The sequence below is a fragment of the Dipodomys spectabilis genome, unplaced genomic scaffold (genome assembly GCF_019054845.1).
Source record: "Dipodomys spectabilis isolate Male_0828 unplaced genomic scaffold, ASM1905484v1 ptg000030l, whole genome shotgun sequence".
NCBI classification, from domain to species: domain Eukaryota; kingdom Metazoa; phylum Chordata; class Mammalia; order Rodentia; family Heteromyidae; genus Dipodomys; species Dipodomys spectabilis.
This window is the reverse complement of record NW_024870707.1, coordinates 5,316,969-5,336,154: the sequence shown is the minus strand read 5'-3', so window position 1 is coordinate 5,336,154 and position 19,186 is coordinate 5,316,969. Positions and strand designations below refer to the sequence as shown.

The window sequence follows — 19,186 nt, the reverse complement described above, 5'->3', positions numbered from 1 at the left end:
ATGGAAGGCACCAATAAACTTTTTCCTATAGTAAAGGAAAATAAAAGTCCAATTATTTCTTCCAGTTACTGATAACTCAGTCATTACTCACCAACCTTTCTCCCACTGAGTCCAGATTTTTTATATATTATTATTTTTTGTTGTTGTTGTTTATGTGATACTGAGGAATCGAACCCAGGGCCTCATGCATGGTAGGAAGCATTCTACCACTAACTCACATTCTAGCCCAAGTTGAAGTTTTTATAAGGGACTCTTTCTCTCCCTCGTTCCCTGACATCTCCCCATAAATCTCTGACATTTTATACAGTGTCAATCATTTATCTCAACAGATTCGACCATGTCTATAATCATTTCATGAACTTAGATTTATATTGTTTGCTTAGTGTGACTGGACCAACCACAGGTTTCATTTCTCTTGAGTCATTTCTTGTCTGTAAGATGATGATAAGAATGATACATGGCCTCTTAAAATTGTTTTGAAAATGGCTGGAATAATGTACATAAGTCACTAAATACTATACCCATGGTTAGAGAAAATATCTGATGTCAGCAAGTTTAATATAGGTGAGAGGGAGACTATTACAATATCATTCATTTAGACATAACTTTTAAGGCTTTTCAGATATCTTGTTTCACTGCACCCTGGGAAATCAGCGTTATTATCTCCAATTTCATTTAGGAAGGAAATTGGGTTAGGTAGTCTTGAGTCCAGTTATGACAACAGTTATATAGGATTAGATGCTAGATACTGTTTTATGGGGTTTACATCTGTAAAGTCATTTAATCCCTACAAGAATCCTGTTCAGTAGTTACTATAATTGGAATGTCCACCTAATTTTAATTTTTTTATGTTGGTACTAGGGCGGTATTCCTTAGCTTTTTCTGCTCAAGGTTAGCGCTCTACCACTTGAGCCACAGCTCTACTTTAGGCTTTTTGCTGATTAATTGGAGGTAAGTGTTAGGTTTTTAAAAATTGCTGGCCAAGTAAGAACAGCACCATGCACGTGGTATTCAGATAAGGGGTAGGTTTATTCATCGTTCGGGCTGGCACCAGGCCATGTTGGCCCTCCACGCAGCTGGGAAAGACCTGGAAGAGACCTGGGAAATACCTGGGAAAGAGAGCATCCAGGCCTGGGCTAGCCTTATCTAGGATAGGGGCGGGGAAAGGTGTGTCCAGGTAAAGGGAATTGGGACCAGGTAAGAGGAGGTGGGACCAGGTGGAGAAAGGTGTGGCCACATCAGATCCAGATGTGACCTCATGGGATGCAGATGTGACCTCTTCCAGGTGTCCCAGTGGCCTGGGTAATGCAGTTACTGGGCGCGGGGTCTGCTCACCATCCAGGAATGGACCTTACAGTAAGTTTCACAGACTCTTCTGTTCAGGCTGGCTTCAATGACAATCCTCAGATCTCAACCTCCTGAGGAGGTAGGATTACAGGTGTGAGCCACTGGTCTCAGACTTAGTATTTCATTCAGTCACTGTTCATGCATTTGTGGGGTTTTGTTTTTGTTTTTGTTTTTTTGTTTTGTTGGTCATGGGGATTGAACTCTAGACCTGGGCGCTGTCCCTGAGCTCTTCAGCTCAAGGCTAACACTCTAACACTAGAGCCACAGCACCACTTCTGGCTTTTTCTGCTTATGTGGTGCTGAGGAATCGAACCCAGGGCCTCATGCATGCAGGGCAAGCACTCTACCACTGAGCCACCTTCTCAGCCCCTGCATGCATTTTTTAAAATTAATTATTGGCTCTCTGCTCTTACCATGCTTCAAACTTTCACTTCCATACTTCCCTTTGCAAATTTCCTTCTTGAGTTCATCCTTCCCTTTTTCCATATACCCCATTTCCTAGGTCTGCTCTTTTTCTTCACCTCCACCATGTCTCCTTTGAGGCAATTTCTCCCAACGACCAGAAAATCCTTTTTATTTAGATATATCTGTGCTTACCTATGCTTTCTCCTCACCTTCACTCTTTCACCAAGTACTCCTGACACCTTCACCCCACCTCCAAAGAACTCTGTTCTCATACGTGTTCAATCTCCCCGCCAGCTAAAACTTGACTGTTTCAAACTTTAAATCACTGTCCTAAAAGCTAATTTATCTTCTTTTTTTTCCCTTAACAGTATCTCTTCAAATCCTCTGCTAGCCAGACATCTCCCCTTCTTCCTCCTCCTCTTTTCCCTTCTCCTCCTCCTCCTCTTCCTTGTGTGTACGCCGCTACTGGAATTTGAACTCAGGGTCTAGCACTTACACTTGCTTTTTCATTCAAGGCTGGCGAGCTACCGCTGAAGACACAGTTCTATTTGTAGCTCTTTGCTGGTTAGTTGGAGGTAAGAGTCTTTTCTGCCAGGGATGGTTTTGAACCACTGTTCTCAGAGTAGCTAGGATGGCTTACAGGCCTGAGCCCCCAGTGCTCAGCCCTTTCTTCTTTCTTTACCCAGATCTTTTTCTCAGTTTCAAACTAATGGTGCTGTCTTCAAAATACTCAAATTGTGGATTGTTATTTTACCTGTATCCCCAGAACCATTTTTTTAAAATCAGTTGTGGGGCTTGAACTCAGGGCCTGGGTCCTGTCCCTGAGCCTCTTTGTGATCGAGACTAGTGCTCAGCCTGGCACTGGTGGCTCATGCCTGTAATCCTAGCTACTTAGAAGGCTGAGATCTGAGGATTGCAGTTCGAAGCCAGCATGGGCAGGAAACTCTATGACACTCTTATCTCCAATAATTACTCAAAAAGAAAAAAGGCAGAAGTGGCATTGTGACTCAAGCGGTAGACGCTTGCCTTGAGCAGGCGTGAGCGACAGCACCCAGGTGACTTCCATCTTCAGAGCTCTGCCTCCTGAGTAGTTGGGATTACAGGCATGAGCCACTTGCACCGGGCTACTTTATGAGACTTTTAGCCCCAATTTCCCACCAAAAAGGCAAAAGTGTAGTTTTTGCCTTGAGCACCAGCCTTGAGCAAAAAAAGTGAAGGGACAGCATCCAGGACCTGACTTCAAACCTCAGGGCTGGCAGAAAAGGAAAAAGAGAGAAAAAAAAGTTTACAGCACCTTATGTTAAGTATCTCCATTTGTGAAACACAGTTTGAAGGCAACTGTTAAGGGATTTCTACATACCAGATGTCCTAAGTGATCAGTGATTGCTTCAGGAATACAACTGAGCCTTGGAAGTTAGGGTGTCCGGTACAAATAACAGTTTGGGAGCACCTTTTGCCATTTATGACGATTAGGATAGCCTTCTTTTCCTTCTGTAAAGGCTGGTATCTGAGCTGCAGTAAAAAAAAAAAAAATGTATTCTGTTAAATTGTGAGTGTGTGTGTGTACACAATCACACCCTTCCTGGCTCTCTGTATCCACCTCTCACTACACCAGTCTAGCTATCTCCTTCCCTCCATCCTTCCCAGCCCCGTCCTTCCCTAGAGTTCTCTCTCTCCTTGGTAACACCAAGACACCGTCACTTCACATCCTGCTTCTCCTCTGGCTTCTCCTCAGCTCCCCCCCCCAACCCCCTCTTCTGCCCACCTCCTCCCTCTTATCACTCCCCCAAAGCCTGGTCCCTGGATGCCTGTCCCCTCCTTCCCTCCCAACCCGCCTCCTGTGTCTCCCAGCCCTGCTCTGACGTGGGAGGTGGGGGGGGGGGTGGGGGGGTGAACGGATGACTCACAGTGTTATGATGCAGTTCCACAACACACGGCCACATTCACCCACAGACCGAGGTACAGAACCAGGGGCACCCTCTGGCCCCTCCAGCAGCTGCCCAGCCTCGCAGCCCCAATCTCGAACCCCTAACGACCCTCCCCCTCCAACGCCTTCCAACCCCTTTCCCCCTTGAAGGAGCTGAAAAGAGAAGAGAGAAGAGTGAGCAGAGAGATTGGGAGATTGAGACAGAGAGAGACAGAGAGAGAGAGATAGACGGAGATCTCTGGAGCAGACTTCAAGGTGAGGGTGGCAGCCCTTCTCCCAATCAATTTTTTTCCTTCCTTTTGCAAATTTCCTCTTCCTGCTGTGTGTTGTTTTCTCTTCTTCGCAAAAAAGCATTATTCATCCACCCTTTGTCCTCCCTTCCCCCTCCCCGCTGCCTGGGCTCTGCTGCTCTCCTCTCTCTCTCTCTCTCTCTCTCTCTCTCTCTCTCTCTCTCTCAGCTCCGCCATCCTTCACCAAGCTCCCATAATGATTCCCGCACTTCTTTCCTGGCATCATTGGCTACAGCATCAGGCATCAGTGTTTATTGTTTTGCTGCTGGTACAGACCCCCAAAGCCCGCCCTGGGAGCTAGCTGCCGCTGCTAATTATCTGGACCATACCATACTGAAAATACCAGCCCCGGAGGGGTGAAACCTTAGAGTAGAACAGAACATGTATTGTGAGCGCAGGTGTCCCCCAACCCCTCCCCCCCCCCTGCCCGCTTTTCCCCACCGGAAATGCATTGGGGCTTCATACCTGGTTCCTTTCAGCCTCCACCTCCCAGCCTCTGCTGTCAGCTGTCAGTCCATTCTGTCAGTCTTTCCTACCCCCCCCCCCTCCCCAGTACAGACAGCCTCAGCTCACACTGGGGCTCACTTTTACCCCCCCCCAATCATTTGCCCATTTGCTTTTCTCTTGTGATCAGAGATGAGAAAAGAAAGGAGCCCTACTCTCCCTTCTGTGATTTTCCTAGCCTTTTTCTCTCTTTGCAGCCTCTCCTGAGCTAGACTAGGAACTAGGGGAGAAGGAGGGAGGCGTGACAGATGGAAGCTGGGGAAGGAGCAAGTGAGAGAGGGGGGGGAGGAAGGGGGGGCCTTAACTGGTCCTCACCTCCCAGCCCTCCAAAGCAGGACTTTTTTCAAGGAGGTATGTGGTAGATGCTCACCTGTCATCTCCTCTCGAGGAGGATCCATTTTTTGCAGCCAGAACCCCAATGTCACCCTGAATTCAGCTCAAGGTGTCTCTTCTTGGGACCCAGCCAGGGGGAGAGGACCTGGAACTGACGATGCTTGTTGTCGTTGCTGTGTTGTGTTTTGTTTTTTGTGGAGAGACTGCCTGGGGACCCAGGAAAAGAATGGAGCAGCCAGAGCGCTTGTACTCACGGGGTACAGGGGGAGCCTGTTTGCCCTGGCAACCAAAGCCACGCTTCCTTCTCTGCCCCCCTCCCAGGGGGGGGGTGTCTAACATGGCCAGAAGACCCGGATGACATCTTTGCAGGAGACTTGGGTGACCCCACCCCCAAGGGCAGGAGGCCCCATGAAAGAGCCAGCAGTGCCTCACCTCTTATCAGAGCCCCCAGAGCACCCCTCCCTGCGTATCCTCTGCGTCCAGGACCTCAGCCACTTTGGATTGGACAGCACAGGGGCCAACGTCTTCCTCGAGATTGCTAATCAGAACCTAGCAGTCATTTTCTCTTCAGACAGCTGTTTTGACCTAGCTCCTGGGAGAGAGAAACATCCCCCCCCCCACCTTATGCCCTAAAGCACAGCCTTTAAAAATAAGGAGCTTGCTCCCCCCCCCCCCACCGCCCCTTTTCCGTTGTTTACTGTGGATTTGCTCTTTTCTGTTGCTTACTGTGGATATACTATACACACAGCTCCACACAGCTCTGGAGTCTGCCTGCTCTGATGTGCTGTTCATTTCCCATTGGTCCAGTTGGCAAATTTGACCAAGGAAAAGATATTTTCTCTCTTAGGGTTGAGTGCCTGTCATTAATGGGGCAAGTAAATAGTCCCGAGAGAGAAAGAAAGAGAAAGGAGAGGGAGAAGAGGAGAGAGACAGAAGACAGAACAAATGGTCCAGAAGGCTGAGAAGACACAGGCTCCCCCATGCCAGCCACGAACAGTAGCCCAGGATGCAGGCTAGAGGAGCAGCCACAAAAGAGGGCTTTGGAACTGAAGGAGACCTCTATAAAGTTCTCATGTATCCCAGGACCTACAGCACGGCCCCTGTCCTCACTCCCCATGAAGTTTCTTCAGGAGCAAATTGAATTGTAAATGGATGTCATTAAAAAAAAAAGAAAAGAAAAAGAAGAAAGCATCTCATGGGGGCAGCTCTAACTTGGAAAAGGCCCTGAGCCACAGGGGCCTACCTGGGCTTTGGGGTGCAGATCCTCATGGAAAAGCGAACACAGGAGAGCCCTAGAAGGTGGTACTGCTCCCATAGTAGCAATGGTGCCAGCGGGCTGTTCTCAGTGGAAAATGGTGGCGGCTACTACCTCCCAGGAGAGAGAGAGAGAGAGAGAGAGAGAGAGGGGGGCAGAATGAGACTCTGGAGCCATGGAGATGGGAACAGGAGGAAACTGAGGTAGCCATGGGGGGAGGCAGAGACAGAGGTGATCTGAACTCCTTCACCCCCCCCCCCCCATTACCTCATGAGGTCACAACTCCTTGATGCCCTTTCCCTGTCTTCCTAGATCACTTCCATTTCTATCTGGTTCTCGTCTGGGGGGGCCCTGGCCGGGCAGCCCCCCCACACTTCTCCTGCCCTGAAACACGGCTCTAGCCAACCTGCTCCGCTGCTTCACCTGCGACCGGCTCTGTGGGGGCTGCACAGCACCAGCCCCTCCAGCCCGCCAGGGCATCGTGCTTCAACCCGTCATGCCCAGCTGCGACCCCGGCCCAGCCCCTGCCTGTCTACCCACCAAGACCTTCCGAAGCTACCTGCCCCGCTGCCACCGCACGTACAGCTGTGTCCACTGCCGCGCACATCTGGCCAAACACGATGAGCTTATTTCCAAGGTATGCTGAAGCAGGGGAACCTTCCACTCCCGGCCTTTCTCTCAGCAGGCTGGGGGTGAGGCAGGAATGCACCTCTTTTCCCCACCCCACCCCCAACACAGCTCAGCTGGGGGCTCGCTCAGGCAGTGGGTGGAGGGCTGCCCAGTGGTCATTGTCTGTCCTATGTCTCCACAGTCCTTCCAAGGGAGCCATGGCCGAGCCTACCTGTTTAACTCCGTGTGAGTCTACCTCTTTCTTCGTGTGTATGGGTGGTATGTGTGTGTGCTTGTGCGTGTGACCGCATGTGACCGCGTTTCCTCTGTGGGGAAAGGGGGTGGGCGTTCAAGTCCTCTCAGGCCTTGTCTCCTCTTTTCAAAGGGGTTCAGAAACATTAGCCTGCAGTTCTGTGGGTTGTTCAGGCAGTACTGAAATCAAAACACTAAAAAAAAAAAAAAAAAGACCCAGGCACTAGTTATAAAACGGTAGACTGCCGGAGGAAGCAGCTTCTAGTGCTCTTCTTTTTTTTTCTTCTTGTGCCAGTACTGGGGCTCAAACTTACAACTCACCTTTAACTCAGTTGTGTGTGTGTGTGTGTGTGTGTGTGTGTGTGTGTGTGTGTGTGTGCTGTCCCTGAGCTTTTGTGCTCATAGCTAATGCTCTACCACTTTGGGCCACATCATCATTTCTGGCTTTTTTTTTTTTTTTTTTGGTTAACTAATTGGAGATAAGAGTCTCAAGGAACTGTAATCCTCAGATCTCAGCCTCTTGAGCAGTGAGGCTTACTGGTATGAGCCACCAATGCCTGACTAGCTTGGTTTTTTGTTTTTTGTTTTTTTTTTCTCAATTGCTGGCACCCTACCACTTGAGTCACACCTCCACTTCCAGCTTTTTCGCTAATTAATTGGAGATAAGAGTCTTTTGAATTTGTCTGCCTGGTTTGGCTTCAAACCACAATCCTCAGATTTCAGGTTTCCAAGTTGTAAGGATTACAGGCATGAGCCACCAGGCCTGGCTCTACCTCTCTAGATGAGAGTCCTTTGGGTCTGTCTGGGGACTAGACTGACCAGAGCAACCCTACTGGGTGCTGCGTCCTTCCTGTTTCCTGAGACAGGGTCAACGTGGGCTGTGGGCCAGCGGAACAGCGCCTCCTGCTCACAGGGCTCCACTCGGTAGCTGACATTTTCTGCGAAAGCTGCAAGACCACGCTGGGTTGGAAATATGTAAGTACTTCCTTGGGTGGAAGGAACACGGGCCATCTTTGAAAAGTGGCCAGCCCAGGCCCCACTGAGCATGTCAGATCTTTGTCAGGTCTTCTCAAGGTCCAGAGGGAACTCGGAACTGGGCTGGCCTAGGTGGGAGGCGGTTGTGGGAGCTGCAGGGACCCGCTTTGTCCGATGCCCATTGCTTCCCTCTCCATCAGGAACAAGCTTTTGAGACAAGCCAGAAATACAAAGAAGGGAAATACATCATTGAGATGTCACACATGGTGAAGGACAACGGCTGGGACTGAGGGGCTCAGGCAGGCCATGCCCTTCCTCCGCATGCCCCACCCTCCTCACACACCTGCCCCACGGCCCTGCCATGCAGTCCATACCAGCATGAGTACTGCCCCACCCCTGGGGGAAAAACCCGGCTCCAACCAACGCCTTCCCTGCCTCTACATTACTCCCAGGACCCCATTGGCACAGGGGTCTGGTAGAACCCCAGGGGTGTTCAAGGCATAGGAGGAAGTGGGCAGCGGTCAGAGCAAAACCCAGAACTGGGGAGAGGAAATGGTGGCGGTCCCTTGTTCCTAAGGCCTGATAGAAGTGATGGCAGGGAGTGAATTCAGGCAGAAAGGACCTTAGGAGGGGGAAAAAAAAAAAAAAGAACAAGATGAATATTGGGTGCTGAGGCTAGAAGATCCTAAGCCATTGATTAGCAGAGAGAGAAAAGAGATCTTAGGCTCTGAAGTAAAATTTTGGCCTCAGACACCAAGAGACTAACTATACGAGACCAGGAAGGAGACCCAAAATCTGAGGATCTGAGGGAGGGGACGGTCAGTTTCCCAGACCGCCCCCACCTCCATCTTTGATTTTGGAGAAAGGACTCAGGTGTGTGGGGGAGGGGGATGGGTGGAAGTAAAGACCCAAATCCCAGACCCCGTTAAGTAAAAATTACAGGGGTTTCATTTCACTCTACTTATTAGTTTACCTTGGCACTAAAGAAGCACTTTGGAGTATCTAACCTTTGCCATTGGGTGGGGTGGGGAAGGCCGCTCTGGAACAGCCCCACCCCTTTGCTGGCTGTTGCCAGAAAGCAGTCTTCTTGGGGTTTTCTCCAAGGCCCAAGCACTGCTCCCTGGGACCCAGTCCCCTGGGTGGGGAGGTGGATCTTCAGTGGTACCGGGGCCTTTCCCGTGGCTGCCACCAGCGAATGAAACTTTTGTATGATACATAAAGTGTTTGGCTCTATTTTTAATAAAAAGGGGGAAGCACCCGTGAGGAGCTGTTCTGACTTTCCTTGTTGTATGCACCCAATACTGGTCCCCCGTTTGCCAGCAACCACGAGGGCCTATCTCTTCTATACCACTAGGGGGCAGCAGTCACTTCACAGGTGGCCCCACCACTTCAGGTCTCACTAAGACTGGTTATGTTTGGCTTTGTCTAAGGGATGGGATTTTTAAGAGTTTTCAAGCTAAAGCACCCCAAATCGCCCGTGGCTTTGAGAATTCTTGTGAACAAGTCTTACTTTTGCCTGAATCCAGGATTGGGCAGCTCAAAAATGACTCATCTCAAAATAAGGGCTTCCTTCAAGTCCCGTTGAGACCCCTTTTCTCTCCCTTGGTTCCATGATATTCTGGTTGGCTTTAAGTGTATCTCTACACTTAAAGGCTAAAAGGAGAATCTTTTGGTCGAGGTGGGTGGAAGTGGAAAACAGCTGAAGGTGGCATTGTTCATGTTAGCCCTGTGACACAATGGGCATTTTGGAGGCAGTGCTGTGAAATTCCTGTTTGAGAGGCACCTACCATTACTGGACCCATCAGAGATCTTTTGGCCAGGTGCTGGTAGCTCACACCTGTAATCCTAGCTGAGATCAGAGGATGAGGGCTCAACGATGCCCTGCCTGGGCAAGGAAAGTGCATGAGACTCTTGTTGCCAATTAACCACCAAAAAAGCCAGAAATGGAAGCGCGGCTAAAGTGGTTGATCACCAGTCGAGCAAAAAAGCAAATAAGAGGGCCCCGGCAGGGGCTAGAAATGTGACTTAATAGGTAGTGCGTGAAGCCCTGAGCTCGATTCCTCAGGACCACATCAACAGAAAAAGCCGGAAGTAGCACCGTGGCTCAAGTGGTAGAGCCTTGAGCACAGAGAGGCTCAGGGACAGAGCCCAGGCCCTGAGTTCAAGACCCAGAGCTGGCCAAAAAAAAAAAAAAAAAAAAAAAGGGCTAGACCCTGCACTCAAGCCCTAGTAGCCCTCTCTTACCCCCAAAAAGTTAAACTGGAAAGAGCTTACATTTCAGCCCAAGTAGACAGGGAAAACTCTTGTATCATCAAGTCTGTTCAAGAGACTGAAGTTGTAAAGGGCCCTTAAATGGTGCTGTCTGCATCAGAAAGGAGACTATCTAGACAGGACAGAGACCTGGATATCACGCAGGTGAGGGAAGGAAAAGGGGAGAAGAGCAAGTCTGGATGACACATCACTCTTCTGAGGACTGAGGCTGGGGGATGCTGATCTATCCCCTAGTTTCTGCCCTACAAAAACCTAGCCACTTCTTGAAAGTTCCCAAATATGCCTCTCCATCTACTGAGGGTTCTCCAGTTCTAAGAGGGTTACTTGGACTCTACAGGAGACAACTTGTTAAAGTCATTTTCTTTTCTGATTTCTGTGTGCCAGCCCTAGGGCTTGAACTCAAGTTTCCTGCTCTCACTTGGGTTTTTCACTCAAGGCTGGCTGGTGCTTTACCACTTGAGCCACACCTCCACCTTTGACTTTTGGAGATAAAAGTCTCAGACTTTTTTGCCTGACCTGGTGTTGAACTGCAATCCTCAGATCTTAACCTCCTGTGCAGCTTGGATTAGAGATGTGATCCATCAGCACCTGGTGACCCAACTCTTAGGTGTCCAGATAGGTCTGCTCTTAAGAAAGCTCACTATCAAATTCCTTGTGGCCAAGAGGAGTTGTGCTGAGGGTTGCAAGTGAAGGCAGGAGAGGAGACCTCCTTCCGTGTTCCAAAAGCCAGGGAGGAGTTGTAGGTATGGGGGTGGCGTATCACGGGTCTTTCTCCCCTGGGGAAGCTTTTTTTCTTTTTTTGAGCAACCCTTTTCATTTCCTGTGGACCCCCGATCTATCACAGAAATCCTTCTCTGAGGACTCATGACTCTCCCACCACATACCTCTCCACCCACTTTCTAGAGTAAACGGTGCCCAGGAGCCCGTCCTCTGCCACAAAGCTACCACTATCATTTATCCTTCGACTCAAGACTTTGATACCTTTATATGACCAGCAGATGGCACCAGAACTTCCACCCCCTTCCTTCCCTCTCTCTTCTAGATCTTCCCCTAAGAGAATCTTAAGTCCAATCTCTCTAGACAGGCCTCCAAAAAGATGGATGCACCATTGGACTTAAAACAGGGTTACGCTTAACGTAAAAGTGATCATAAAAAAAAAAAAACCTCAGCCAATCTGCTTAAACCTTCTGTCCCTCAGTCTTCTCATCTGTCAAATGGGAATGCCACCTGCCAAAGAAAAGAGGGTTCACATCCTGTGCAATGCCTAGCATAGGCCCTGTACACACAAGCGGCTGTATACAGGGGAGCTATTTTGCTAGCACAACCAAGGCTTCCCCAAGTCCCCACCAAGGTAGCTGGCTGGTGCCCAGCTAGGAGGAGAAATGGCAATGCTGAGGAGGCAGCTGGCGCTGGGTAGCACTACCTGGCCAATGCCCTTTTAACATTGCACTGCTCGTGACAGGTGTAGACAGTAGCACAATGTGAAAAGAGCTCTGGCCAGCAGCAGAGGCATGCCGGCCCCGCCTCCTCACCCCTTCTCCCAGACCCTGGCCCACCCAGCTCACAGCCTGCCTTTGTACAACCTTCCTCTCTCCTCTTCCATGCTAGTGTTAATCCACCCTTCTTCCCAGGAAATTCACATTTCTTTGAAGGGATACTGGGAAGTAACTAGTAAAAATCTCAAGAGTCTGAAGGCTACCCTCATGAGCTCTTTTTTTCCCCTCTCTAGATTTGCATGTCTGTCACCAGCCTTTCTAGAAGAGAGCTTTCCACCGAGACCCTAACTTTCCGTTTTCTTTTTTTAAATGCTGGTCTTAGGGCTTTAACTCAGGGCCCAATCACTGACCTTGAGCTTCTTTTTGCTCAAAGCTAATGCCCGACTACTTGAGCCACAGCTCTACTTCTAGCTTTTCGGTGGTTAACTGGAGATTAATCTCATGAACGTTCCTGCCTGGGCTGGCTTTGAACTTCAATCTTCAGATCTTACCCTCCTGAGTTAGATAGGCATGAGCCACAGGTACCTGGCTTCCTTGTAACTTTCAATAATGTTTCAAGGTGATAATCTTAAGAGGAGATGCACCTCTAAGATCAGAGAATGAGGAAGTATGGTTACAGGTCCCTAGGTAGAAGAGAGAAGCTTCTAGATAGCAGGGGTGAAAGCAACTTAAGCCATACTTGACCTCTCCTGAGGTTTTCAAAGCAACTTACAGATTTGGCATTAAGCAAAATGGTAAGAATAATTTCTTCTCTTGTACTGTAATGCAGATAATCTTCCACTGGGAGTGGGATTACAAACTGAGGTTTCTATCCAGTTTGCTGACTCAACAACTGAACTAAGACTGAGCAGTTTTCCCCCAGTCTACCCCAGCACAGGACATTAATCCCAGGACAATAGCGACTGACTGAAATCTGAAGCCAGATGCCAATCCTGGAAGGACACTTGGTCGTTTAAAAGCTCAGAACCACGCACAGCTCTAGCGTGGCACATTCCAGCATTCCAGCTAGAGCCACTATTCCCAGAAAGTCAGGTACAGGTCTGACCTGGTGACCCCCAAATGCAGCCCAAGAAGAGGCCAAAGGATGATCCCTCTGTGCCCTGACCCATGCAATCTTCCCAGGCCATGGAAGAGCCGCTGGGAGACTTCCGCCTCTCCCCTCCACAGCCAGCCTGAGAAATGGCGGACAGAATTCCACGGAGGAGCTCTGGGCTTTTCCTTCTGGCCTTCTCCCCGCACACTCAGGAAGGAGTCGGAAGTTCTCTCTCGCCTTCCCAGGCCGAGTTTTTCCTGTAAATCTGAAAAGCTTGGGCCTCACTGCACAGAGTGCACAGTGGTAATGGACGGAAACCAAGGCCTGGCTAAGGTCAGCAGCCTGGCCTTTCTGCTCCTGGGGTTGGGCAAGCCTGCTTGGAAATGCAGCCGGCCAACAGGAGGCAGAGGGGCCAAGACCGGGCGACCCAGAAAGCTCGGGACAATTATTCCCCAGATCTCTCCCCGCGGGGAGTGAAGGGAAGAAGAAACAGGGACCCTCGGAGTCTCTCAGCGCCATCCCTCCCCAACCCCACAACTCATTCCTCAGGAGTGGGGGCCCCGGTGACTCACCAGCCAGCAGGACCCCTCCCCCACCTCGGGCCCAGGAGCCATCACCCCTTCCCCTCCCCTCCCCACCAGCTCCTTCCAGAAAGCTGGTGTAGAGACAGGGGAGGAAATGGGGGAGGGGAGGCCCTGGCTCAAGTTCTCCCCTCTCCCCCCCTCCTCATTGGCCACCATCTTCCGGCCCCTGCTCCCTTGCCCCCCCCCCTCCAGAGCAGCAGGGGATGGGGCCCAGCCTGTGGAAGGGAGAGAAAGGGCAGGTGGGGGGGGGGGTGAGCTGGAGCAGCAGGGGCAGGAGGGAGGGCTGGCTCCAACCGTCTCCTCCCCCCTCCCCCCTCCCCGCAGCCATGGCGACCGGGAGGTGGAGACCAGGAGGGTCCTGAATGCCCTGTTCGGTGAAAGGGACGAAGAAGAGAGGCAGCTGGATAGTGTGGGGTGAGGGGCGCTCTCCCCCCACACCCAACAGTGCACACACACACACACACACACCTCGAGGCCGGCCCGTACACACCCCCCCCACACACACGTGCGTGCACAAGCACCCACAAACTCCCAGCCCTACACTCATCATTCACCCCAAAGACGAGAACTGGCGGGAGGGCGGGCGCACCCCCCCCCCAGCACCCCACAAGCACCGCCCAGCAGCCAGTCTCACTCCCAGACACCGGCTCACGCCCTGCCAAGTTCTGGGAGGTTCAAAACTCCCTGCGCTGCCCCCCGAGCCCCGGCCCCAGCCCCCCTCCCCGGTCCCCGCGTGGCTCCACACCCCCCCCCGCCCACACAGACCCCAGGCACCCCGCACGGGTCTCCCGGCCTCGGCCGTACCCGGAGCCCACCCCACCCCCACCCACCACGCCCCCCGCCGGAGCGTGACAGGCCCACCTGAGAAAGGCCAAGCCGGGGCACCCCCGTCCCCCCAGAAGAACACGGCTGGGGAAGGAAATCAATGAGAGGATGTCTGTGTTCGGCGGAGAATGCAGAGAGAGGGGGGGAGAGGGAGAGGAGGGAGGGCGCCCGGACCACCCTCGCCAAGAGAATAAAGCCGAGAATCGGCGGCGTTTACCCTTTGGGGAGTCACGGTACCCCCACGGGGCTCCTCCTCACGTTCCTCTGCCTGCCACCTCCTTCTTCCCGGGCGATCCCCGGCCCGATCTCCCTCTCACGCCCTCTCCCGCACCCCGCCAGCCCCTCTTCCCCAGCCAGGCTCGGGGTCCCCCTCGCCCCCACCCCCTCCCTCGCCCGACCCCCGCCCCGCGCCCGTGCGCCCCTCCGTCCGTCGTCCGGGACCCCGAGCTCCGGGTCTGGCTGGCCGCGGCGCCCCCGTCCTCCGCCGATCGCGCTCTTCTCCCCCTCGCCCCCTTTTTCTCCTTCCACACTCCCTGCCGTCCATCTTGAATACTTGGGATTCTTGAATGGAGTGAGCAGGATCCGCTCCCCCGCGCTCCCATTGGCTGCGGGCTCACCCTTTTGAAAGGAGATCCTCCCTCCCATTGGCTGCCGGGCTCCCCTCTCCCCCCCCTCTCCCCGCCCCGTTCCCCCCACCCCCTTCCCCAATCCCTCCCTTCCTCCCGCCCGCCGGGTCAGGGCGCTCTTGGGCGCCCCCTCCCCTGGCCTCTCAACCCTTACAATCCCCCCCACTCCCACCCACACACTCCAGGATGGCCCCCTCCCCTCCCCTTCCCCTCCCCTCCCTCCCCACCCCCCCACAAGGCTGCAGGTGAAGGCAGATCTAATTCCCGCCAAATGCTACGCCTGGGTTGGGCTGGCCGGATCGGTTTCCAGATGCCCGGCATGGCTGGACTCCGAGACCCTCGGAAGAGATGTAAAAAAGAGGGGAGGGGTGGCAATTTCCTGCCAGGCTCCAAACTCTTCTTTGACCAAATAAACCCTCACAGCCTTCCTCGTGTCAGCCAAGGCACGCGAGAGCCTCCCTGCCCCATCCCCTTGGGTTGGGCACCGTGCGGGGCAACTCCTGAAAGAAGACAGCAGGAGCTCTGCAGAGGAGCTAATTCCCCGAGTGCGCCTCCGGGCAGGCCTGACCCGACCAGGAATGTGCTGCATCTGGAGCTCGCCTCAGTCACAAACATCCCCTCCGTCCAGCCCTGCTCCCCTCCCACTCGGCCTGGGCCCAGTGGACCGTGAGCCCTGAGCTCCAGGGAGCCCAGAGTCAAGGAAGGAGGGAAGGAAGGGGACATCGAGGCAGGCTGGGAGTAGGGTTACCGTGATGCTAGGCTCAGATCTGCCCATAACAAGCTTGGAGAGGTCATGTCCCTTCCCTGAGCCTCAGTGTTCTCCTTTGAAGAAAATTTTATACTGTAAAATTTTTATTAGTGTATGTTACTTGACCAAAAGGGCTTCCTTTATGGCATTTTTCTTAGCTGTGGGGCTGGGGATGGCCCTAAGCTTTTGTGCTCAAAGCTAGCACTCTGCCACTTGAGTCACAGCTCCACTTCCAGCTTTTTGGTGGTTCATTGGAGATAAGAGTCTCAAAGACTTTCCTGCCCAGCCTGGCTTCCACCCTCAGTCCTGTACTGTGGGTTACAGGAAGACAAGGAACTGCCTGGGAAATAGCTTCTGTCTCCAATACTTAACATATTCCCAGATGAGAATGCCATGTCACTTTTCTGTTGAGAGAGACAGGCAAAGAGGTCACAAGAGGAAAGGCTTTCTCCCCTTGGGAGATGGAATCCAAGAGGTTTCCCTGAGGGAAATAGCATCTGTGACTTGATAGAAAAAAAAAAAAAAAAAGATTAGAACACAAGAAGCTGGGCACTAGTGACTCACACCAGGAATCCCATTTACTCAGGAGGCTGAGATTGGAGGATCAAGGTTCAAGGACAGCTGCCGTAGACAAAGTTGTGAGAGTCTTTCTCTCCGATTAATCAGTGAAAAGCTGGAAATGGAGGTGTGGATCCGATGAAAAACCTTGAGTGAAAAGCCTAGAGGAGAGCTCAAGTTCAAGCCCTGGTATTTTACACACACACACACACACACACACACACACAGATGGGAAGAAGGAGGGCCAGGATATGCCAAAGAAAGGGAGCAGCATAAAGGCTTGAGAGGTGGGAAAATGGCAGGACGCATTCAGGATTGGCTAGAAATTCACCTGGAACTAGGAAGTATAAAGAGAGGAATGGACAGGCAGGCTAAGACAGATTGTGGAGGTTTTGAGCACATTCCTGTCGACATTACTCAACTCCAAAGACATTTTACTCATCCCCTTAGTCTTACCAAGACATACCTCCCACCCATTCCTTGGAACAGCCCCAGTGCCTCTACTTTCAGTTCTCTCCTGCATTTATCTTAGCCTTCAGGCCCCTGATCTGGGGTCTGCAAGCATCTTTCCCTACAGTGGGGTGGACTCCATGAGAGGGTAGACTCTTCTGGTCCTTCCTGGTTGAGTCTTCTGACTTTGGATCCTCAGTGTCCAGCATGAGCTGCACAGGGACTTCCTTTTCCACTCACAATCTCAGGAAAGAGTCAAGGAAGGAAGGAAGGACGGAAGGAAGGAAGGTAGGTAGGTTTAGGTCCTGTTATCCCAGAATGATCTGAGGACTTTAGAAAAGGCAATTGAGATGAAATCAGATGTCCACAGAAGGAAGGAAGGAAGGAAGGGGACTTTGAGGCAGGTGGTCATCTAATTGACTCTTTCCCTTCTCAGGAAAGATTCTGAAATGGAAGCCACGAACAACTAGATATGGTCCAACCTGTTATGGGAGTGCAAAAGAAATGTACCAAAGAGCTACTTGGCTCCTAGCCACCCTTCTCCACCTCCACATTCTTCTCTCCTCCTACCAGAGTTTCAGAATGCACCTGGCTGCTTCCACTCTCACTGTCTTCTCATTAATCTCCATGGTTTTAAACAGATGGTCTCACCATCGGAGGACTGGGAGGAAGAGTTACCTCTCTGTTTATACATCAGTGGAGTAACTGATGTCTAACAAGACTCCTGACTCAATGCTAGAGTTCTCTATGGAGGCCTCTTTTAATTTCCCCTCCTTCCTCAGTAAGGAGTCTTTCAACTTTTTTTCTTTTTTGCCAGTCCTGGGGCTTGAACTCAGCCCCTGAGCACTGTCCCTGAGCTACGTTTTGCTCAAGGGTAGCACTCTACCACTTGAGCTACAGTGCCACTTCTGGCTTTTTCTGTTTATGTGGTGGCGAGGAATCGAACCCAGGCTTCATGCATGCTAGGCAAGCATTCTACCACTAAACCACATTCCCAGACCAGTCCCTGCATCTTTACTACCATGCTTCTCTCACAAATGTTCATGTGTTGGGAACTGATGATGTGGGAAATTTCAGTATCATCATTGGGTCCCAGGATGCTCCTAGTGGATGAGGATAGGCAGGTACATAGGGAGGACTCTCATGGTAACCGATGTCCAAATTGATGCAAGAACCTGCTCTCCCAGGAGTGTCCTTTCCCTGAGGTCTAGATCCTAACCTTGCTACAACAAGTGCCCTGGTTCCTGTGTTTCCACCTCCCTTCCATGAGCCTAGGGCAAGGGTCAGCCAAGCCCATGGGCCAACTCTTGCCTCTGCCTGTCTTTGGGAACATAAAGTTCACCAGAACCCTGCTGTACTCACTTGTTGATGTATTGCCCTGGATGCTTCTTTGCAAGCACCACAATGGCAGAGTTGAGTGATTGCAACAGAGACCATATGGCTAGCAAAAGCCTAGAGTACTTACTATCTGGTTCTTTTCAGAAGCCTGGCATGCATCTAATTCATGGGCAGGTTTAGGTCTTGTTATCCCAGAATGATCTGAGGACTTTAGAAAAGGCAACCGAGATGAAATCAGACGTCCAAAGAAGGACACAACCTGTTGCAAAACACTTTGTGATGCTAGTCCACTCCCTGAATTTCTCCTTTGTAACCTTACCTATTTACTTAGTTTTGTTTATTCTTAATCCACACCTGATGATCGTACCTATGTGTGTGGTACGGTGTGGAAAAGTTCAGTAATGTGTTTACAATGTGCAATGATGAGATCTGAATAACTAATGTTCTCATTTCACCATCTCTCACTTGGCTTGCTTGCTCAAGGCTGGTACTCTACCACTTGAGTCACAACCCCAACTAGGTTTTTTGCTGATTGTTTTATTGGAGATGAAGTCTGACAGATTTTTTTTTTCTGCCCAGGTTGACCTGGATCTCTAGTTATTAGCCCTGTGAGTAGCTGTGACAGCTAGTGTGTACCATCAGCATTAGGATGTTGTTGTGCTCTTCTGCTGGAGTCGCAGCACCGATAAGAGACTTACTGGACTTTCCTGCCTGAACTGGTTTCAAAGTGTGATCCTTAGATCTCAGTCTCTTGAGTAGCTAGGATTACAACTAATGTCTAACCGAAGGCTGGGATTCCTCAGATACATCTCTTACCAGCCAAACTGAATTTGTCTAACAACAAACACAAACCTTCATCTACCTCTGCCTTCACCTATTCCTTTTATCTCTTCTTCTATCTCCATTTTAATTGTCACTGTTCCCAAGAGGTTTGCCCTGGATTGTTCTCTTTTTGGTGGACAGTTCATCCATTCTTACACAATTCCGTACTATTGCTTAGTCATGAATCGGGTCTATAGCTCTGTATGTATTTGTAGCTGTCTTCTGATATTCTCAGACAGGTGTGTGAACAGCTGCTGATTTTGTCTGACAAGATTCTACCACCACCACCACCACCACCCCACCACCACCACCACCACCACCACCACCCCCCCCCCCACCACCTCACCACCACCACCTCACCACCACCACCACCTCACCACCCCCCCCCCCACCACCTCACCACCACCACCACCACCACCACCACCACCTCACCACCACCACCACCTCACCACCACCCCCCCCACCTCACCACCACCACCACCACCACCACCACCTCAACCACCACCACCACCACCACCACCACCACCACCTCAACCAC

At 51.3% G+C, this 19,186-nt stretch overlaps 1 protein-coding gene across 3 annotated transcripts; it reads left to right on the top strand.

Annotated features, from left to right (window-relative positions):
- Positions 1–3,682: 3,682 nt before the first annotated feature.
- On the top strand, positions 3,683–15,105 carry Ypel4 (yippee like 4). 3 transcript variants are annotated; one of them, XR_006147021.1, is made up of 6 exons: positions 3,683–3,934; positions 6,374–6,698; positions 6,873–6,916; positions 7,789–7,897; positions 8,098–9,036; positions 15,094–15,105. XR_006147021.1 is itself a non-coding variant. In XM_042676646.1 (5 exons), exons 2-5 carry the CDS (start codon positions 6,558–6,560, stop codon positions 8,185–8,187), a joined length of 384 nt encoding a protein of 127 aa, XP_042532580.1. In that variant the 5' UTR covers positions 3,683–3,934; positions 6,514–6,557; the 3' UTR covers positions 8,188–9,150. The 3 variants fall into 3 exon arrangements, 2 of the variants coding, with proteins under 2 accessions (XP_042532580.1, XP_042532579.1); XM_042676646.1 differs by lacking the exon at positions 15,094–15,105 and having other exon boundaries at positions 6,514–6,698; positions 8,098–9,150; XM_042676645.1 differs by lacking the exon at positions 15,094–15,105 and having other exon boundaries at positions 8,098–9,150.
- Positions 15,106–19,186: the final 4,081 nt, after the last annotated feature.

What these genes read in the sequence shown, in the direction of transcription:
- Ypel4 (XM_042676646.1), top strand. Translation starts at nt 6,558, where the DNA reads ATGCCCAGCTGCGACCCCGGCCCAGCCCCTGCCTGTCTACCCACCAAG. An exon ending in ACGATGAGCTTATTTCCAAG is followed by an intron (nt 6,699 to 6,872) that starts GTATGCTGAAGC and finishes ATGTCTCCACAG; the next exon opens with TCCTTCCAAGGGAGCCATGG. An exon ending in CCACGCTGGGTTGGAAATAT is followed by an intron (nt 7,898 to 8,097) that starts GTAAGTACTTCC and finishes CCTCTCCATCAG; the next exon opens with GAACAAGCTTTTGAGACAAG.